This window comes from Chaetura pelagica, unplaced genomic scaffold, assembly GCF_000747805.2.
Source record: "Chaetura pelagica isolate M959 unplaced genomic scaffold, ChaPel_1.0 scaffold18, whole genome shotgun sequence".
In the NCBI taxonomy this organism is placed as follows: domain Eukaryota; kingdom Metazoa; phylum Chordata; class Aves; order Apodiformes; family Apodidae; genus Chaetura; species Chaetura pelagica.
The window spans coordinates 2767079-2773062 of record NW_009954310.1 but is presented as its reverse complement, the minus strand read 5'-3'; the positions used below and the strand labels follow the sequence as shown (position 1 = coordinate 2773062).

Sequence of the window (5984 nt, the reverse complement as noted above, 5' to 3'; positions counted from 1 at the left end):
GGCTAACCCTTCCTCTGCTTCATACAGATTTGTAAACAAAGTACAGAATTAGCAGAGTTGTTCCAGGAGTTTAAAGAAATCTGCCACTGTGATGGGTTTTTATAGTAAATAGAGGAAAAAAGTAAACTAGCCTATTACACACACAAAACTGCAGTTTACACAATACCACTTTCAGAGAGACCCTGCCCTGCTTTTTGGACACACACACAAATGTAGTTATGGCTAGGTAAGCTGTCCATGTCTCTCAAGGGCTACTCCAAATGTATTTCAACCAATAATCTGGTCAAAATAATGTAAACGTTACTTTTTGATGTCTACAGAATAACCACAAACGGAGTGATGATGAGGTCAGAATGGAGGTCTTGATTGTTGGTTCTTACATGTCCATCTACAAACAGTACAAGATTGGAGTTTCACTCTTTATTGACACCCCAGTGATCTTTGCACCCGTTTGAGCAGTTAAGAGTACATGACTGTAAGTCTTTAAACATCAGTATTTTTCTAAACAGTAACAGAAGTGTATTAGCTGCAAGGATAGCATAGCCATGTTGTAGTATAGAAGCTGCCCTGATCCTCTGTTTGTTGACAATGCATAGAAGATTTAGAATTATGGAACAACTGTCCCTCCCTCCTCCCCCCCACCCTTCCCTCAATAGTGTTAACAAAAGCTTAATTTTCCAGTTTTAAAGTGCAAATGATTCAGATACAACTGCTGCTGGAACAGGTCTGAACAGAAAATGAAGTCCTCTTATGAGATGTTTTCCAGAATATAAAAGATGAGCTCCATTATGACTGGCCCCTCACTCAGCTGACATGCCCCTCCATGAATCACTGGAACTAAGGCACTGTCCAGGTCATTCATGTATTGAGAGGGCAGTGGCTGTCCATTACTCCCAGCTTGATAACCAACCTAAAAAATACAAAGTAAGAGTGGGTTTTACAGGCCATAGGACACAGGCTGTGGTTCAGGGGCAGGATGAGCTGTTTGAGGTGCTGTGGTTTCTGTCAGAGGGAGTTGGACATGTGGGCAGGATGTAGCAGGCACTAAAGCAGCTCTTCCACTTGTTTTTGGCCTTCTGTAGGTTCCCAGGAGCTGCCTGGACAAAAGTAGCCTATTTTTATGTTTTGGGTTTTTTTTATTGCTTTGTCAAAGCAGATCATTCAGACCAGCAGGAACTGCACCCTGCATTATCTGATAAGCTGGTTGATACTAAGAACACATCCACCCTGAGACAAGGCCAGCTGTCCTGCCAAGAGACCCTGGTCTCTGCTTGTGGCTTTTGCTGCAGAGACCTCTCAAGGGGACCTTCCATCTGTTCTCTGCCTCCTGTGCAGGCTGATCTTTTAAGAACAGCCGTGCAGGTGAACAGTGTTGTGTGCTCACCCCAGAAGACATTAATTCACTCCTGTCTTTAACTTGGGGTGAAAAGGCCAATTCATTCTCCTCTGAGCAGGTGCCCGGGGCTGCTCACAGGTCTCAGCACAGAGCAGGTGCTGCCAGTGGCATCTGGGGGTCAGGCCTGGTGTTAATTCAGGTGAGGCACCAGCTTTCCACTTGTAACAGATGGCCCACAACACCCAGCAGCAGCCAGTGCCTCTAGATTAGCATCTGATACCAGTGGTACTTGATCAAGAGAATAGTTAAGTGTTGTGTTTCTTTTCTGGGGGATGAGGAAGGGAACCAACCCCCTCCCCCAGTTAAACCAAAACTACTCAAAACTTACTTGATCTGAGTCAAGTGTCACACGCAGGCCCAGCTTGGTCATTCCATCTTCTTTCAACAGTTTAAGATGAGGGCAGAGAGCTAAACAGAAAGCCTTGGCCACGTTCTCAGTCAGTCTGCTGTGATCAGCTGGGTCATTATGTTGCTCATCATTTTCCAGGAAAAACACCTGAAGGAAAGAGTTAACACAAGACACAACACGTGGCTTTTCTAGAAAATCAGGTTACTGAGATGCTATTTGAACTTTTTACTAATGAAGACTAAAGAAGAGCTGCTCAGGGAAGACCAGCAAAAAAAGCCCCGAAGACAAGCTGCCTTGGAGGGGGCGAAAAAAGCAAAAGCATCAAAAGAAATATTTAAATAGTCATGTTCTCAAAAACCCTTCAGTCTGGTCAAAGGCTTCAGTGTGGAAATTCACTCTGTGTTGCACATATTTTTAAATTAAAAAAACTTATTTTCAATAGATAATAATTTTAGAAAGGTCACATGTTACTGAACTTGTCTCTGCTGAGCCCAAGTGACCTGGAAAACAAGGGTAGTAAGGTGGCAAGCTTAGGGTAATTAATGTGGTTCCTCCTGGGCAGGTTCTGTGCAACAGTTGAAGAAATCTTTTAACATTATCCTTAACACCACCACGGGGCTGGCAAAGCCACAACTGAGGTGGCCATGCCAGCAGTTTCTTAATGGAGCAGATGCTGCAAGTGATGTATCCCCAGCACCTTCATTTTAACTTGCAATGTTTTAGAGAAGGTGGCTCAAAATAACATTTTTTAAAAGCAATTATTAAGATTTTTTTCACCATTTAGGAAGGTCGTTTTTAATACAAATGCAGATTAAACCACCAGTTACCTTGAGTAACACAATGAGCAAGGGCTTTTCTGGCTCCCCCCAGACACTGCCCAGCAGTGATGGGATGTTTTATTTTGCATGGCTCTGTCCTTGCAGGCAGGAAAGGTCACACAGGTTTGTTCTGAAGAATTTGCTGCTTTCATTTTGGTGATTAGGGAAAGAAGACAAGGCCATAGCTGCAATTCCAAAATGCCAGGTTGTTTTCCATGCAGCCCCATTGGCCTGACCTACCTCTGTCCACCGGATGACCTTTCCATTGGCCTTGTACTCTGAGCCATGAAATATCTTCACGCTTGTGATCGACTCCATCGATTTGCCATCAATGGGGCTCACAACCCTGGGAAAGGGAGGGAAAAGTTCTGACTTAGCTGAAGGCATGAGCTGAACTCAGACCATTGCAAAGAGCTACATGGGACCAAAGGGTGGCTCCTCTGCTACACCTGGCTGCTCCAGCTGCCTCACTGCAGGTTCTTCTGTAACTTAGCATTGTGTAATTTGAGCTGCAACTTAGCCCCTCAGCTTCATGGGACACAGACCAGAACTGGTCTCAGAAGGAAACCCAGAGGCTTCTCTCAGAGTCCCTAAAACAGTGATTTTGAGCGCAACTGCTAATTGTGAGGATGGTGCTGGGCATGGTGCTGCATGGTGAGCAGCCTCTCTGCAACAGGCTCCTACTGGGAGGAGCAGGAGGGAAGAGCCAAGGGGCCATGTGCTCCCTGCTGGCCCCTGCAGCTCCAACCCTGCCTTGGGCAAGATGCACAAACCAGCTGCAGGAGGGACCTTCCTGCAGGTTTTCAACCAAGCTTTACACTAGAGCTGAGCTCTCAGATGTTGCTAACACAGCAAATTCATACAGATTTGATTTTTTACTCCTTTGCAACCTGAGTGTGGGGCAGCAGAGGCCAGTCAGCACTGCCTGCACTCCCCAGGATTGAACTACAGAACCCAAGACTGACCTGAGAGCCTGAAAATGTGGAAACATCCTATTTCCAGATGCTGATTCCTTAAACATTGTACCCATCACAATAGCATTTAACTGCCATCTATACTTAAGCTGTCACATACATACATCTTTCTTTTGGCTTAACTCTCAAGAGTCCAAACAGACTGGTGATGTTCAGCCATTTTATTTCCAGCACTGCTGAATGCAAACTAAGCAAAGCAACCACAATATGCAGGGTTCAGCACTGACTGTTGGAGACAGATTAGTGGTTTCCAGTAACTGGATATTAGCAATGGCAAAAAAAATCCATAGCATTGACAGCTTTCTAAATTGATGCCCCAAAGCTCTGGTATCTTAGTTCCATTACATTTAATTGCATCTTATCACTCTAAATAGAGACACAGACTTGTAACTCCTATTGATTTAAAAATTCATGTACCTCATAAGTTCAATTACATTTTTTAATAAATACAGTCAGTCACCATTCTGTGTCAAGCAATTGCTCCTCTACTTACCCTTTACTAAAATGTTTATCATCTTCCACCCACTGAATATGTACGAGTTCCTGAGGATCTTCAGCATCTACTTTGCCACAAGTGATGGTGAAGTCTTTCATCTCTCTCAAGGCCTGTCTCAAAGTGTCCATGTTTTCAGCAGTTATCTGGACCATTACTCCATCTAGGGAACCAAGAAAGCCTCATAAGCCAAGATAAGTCACACTGAACAGAGCCTATATTAAAAGAAAGAAATAAACATCCTTTTTTGCAACAGCAAAGTTCACCATCTTTAACCATTTTAAGAGCCACAGGCAGCAATGCTACACAAGACCATTTCTGGACTCTCAGATTCCTAAAACATAGTACTTGATTAGGGAAAACACAAGGATAATGTGAAAAGTCAAGTCAGCTTGACCCCTGCTCTAGGCAACCCTCAGAAGCCCCGTGTGTCCCCTGCTATTCAGCTGCCACCTCTGCTGGCATTGGAAGCACCACTCCAGTGGTGACAGTTAGTGTGACAGTGGCAAAAGACAACTTGGACTGGATCTGTCTATATTGCTGCAGGAATAGCTTGGGAAGGATACACTTCCCCAGTGTGCACACTCCTTGCCTGAATCCCCCTGTACCTCTGTCTTGCAGTTTACAGACAGGACGGTGTAACAACCTACCTGCAGACTTAGAATCAGACGTTTCAGCCCTGGCTGCCCCCTTACCACAGCTGCAGGCTCCCAGGTGGGAGCAGCCTCAGGCTCTCCTGCTGTGCCAGAGGAGCTGTGCTGACACCTGCACCCTGGCTCCTTCCTGACCTCTCATCAACTGGGGGCAGAGGGGAAATGCTGCTCTCTGCACTGTCCCACTCGCAGGGAGGTCAGACAAAGCCCTCTGGCTCAGCTAAGGGGCAGCAAGAGCCTTCACTCCTGTGTACTTGGTTGGCATTTATTTCTGAGATATGACAACTGATAAAGGAAGAACCAACCAAGACAAAGAGGTGCCAGCTCAACGATCTCAACCTGTCATGTTCTCATCTACCCAGGTACAGGCATATAAACAATGCACATTCATAATCTTGCATAATGCAGAGCTGTTTGGGAAGGAAGTAAGTTTAGCAGGGCTTCTTCTCCTGGTCAGTGATGACACATTCTGCATTTCTCAGGCTCACAATTACCCTAATTCAACCCAACCACTAAACTGATCACAAGCTCTCAAGTCAGGTATTTCATCTCTTACCCTCATTTTCTGCCCCTTTTCTACAGCTTCTGGGCAAGTTCCTCCTCATTAAAGGAAACAGGACTTTTTTTTTTTTTGCTAAAAAGTAGGATAAAGCTGAAGCAGCAGCATGATTCAAATGCCTGAGGCACAACAGCAGAGCCCTGATAACCACAGAGCTGAGCTAGGAGGGAAGCAGTGTTTTCAGCAAGCAGTTCAGTTCTTACCTTCTACTATACTGGATTTGGCAAGGTAGCCTGAAGAGGATTTTAAAGCTCCACTGAACACAAAAAAGCTGGCACCAGTCACTGCAACAAGAACAGGAGTGATTTAGTGAGGCTTTGCCTTACACAGGAATCAGGTATCACAGCTCTATCAGCCAGAGAGGTGATTAATCTAAACCAGGACAAATGCTGCTTAGACTTATGCACATCAATGCATAGACTTCAATGCACATCACAGGCTTAGATATGGAAGTTGCAAATCACCCAGTTATTTTCTAAACGAGACCACAGTTTTTGTCAACTTTAATATATAGTCATATTTCATACCTCTCCCCTTACATACCTCTAAGTTTCAAGACTACTGATTTAGGGTAACCAAGTCCCTAATTAATTTCTAAAAGTCCCCAGACTGCTGGCAAAAATTTGTGAGTGAGCTGTTTGTGGGTCACACTGCAACACCAACCCACTGGGAAGGGCACAGCTCAAAGCCACCTGATTTAAAGTAAAATTATCTTAAATGACCACTAGGTATCATGGAATTC

The 5984-nt window shown here is 44.7% G+C and overlaps 1 protein-coding gene across 2 annotated transcripts in view; it reads right to left on the bottom strand.

Annotated features, from left to right (window-relative positions):
* Positions 1–429: 429 nt before the first annotated feature.
* ZFYVE9 (zinc finger, FYVE domain containing 9) overlaps positions 430–5984 on the bottom strand; it is a 36096-nt gene continuing 30541 nt past the window's right edge. For both annotated transcript variants that reach the window (XM_010004021.1, XM_010004022.1), the window contains 5 exons: positions 5446–5526; positions 4031–4193; positions 2804–2909; positions 1725–1892; positions 430–910 (listed from right to left, as the gene is read on the bottom strand). In XM_010004021.1, coding sequence (XP_010002323.1) covers positions 749–910; positions 1725–1892; positions 2804–2909; positions 4031–4193; positions 5446–5526 — 680 coding nt within the window. In that variant the 3' untranslated portion in view covers positions 430–748. The remainder of the gene's footprint in view (positions 911–1724; positions 1893–2803; positions 2910–4030; positions 4194–5445; positions 5527–5984) is intronic.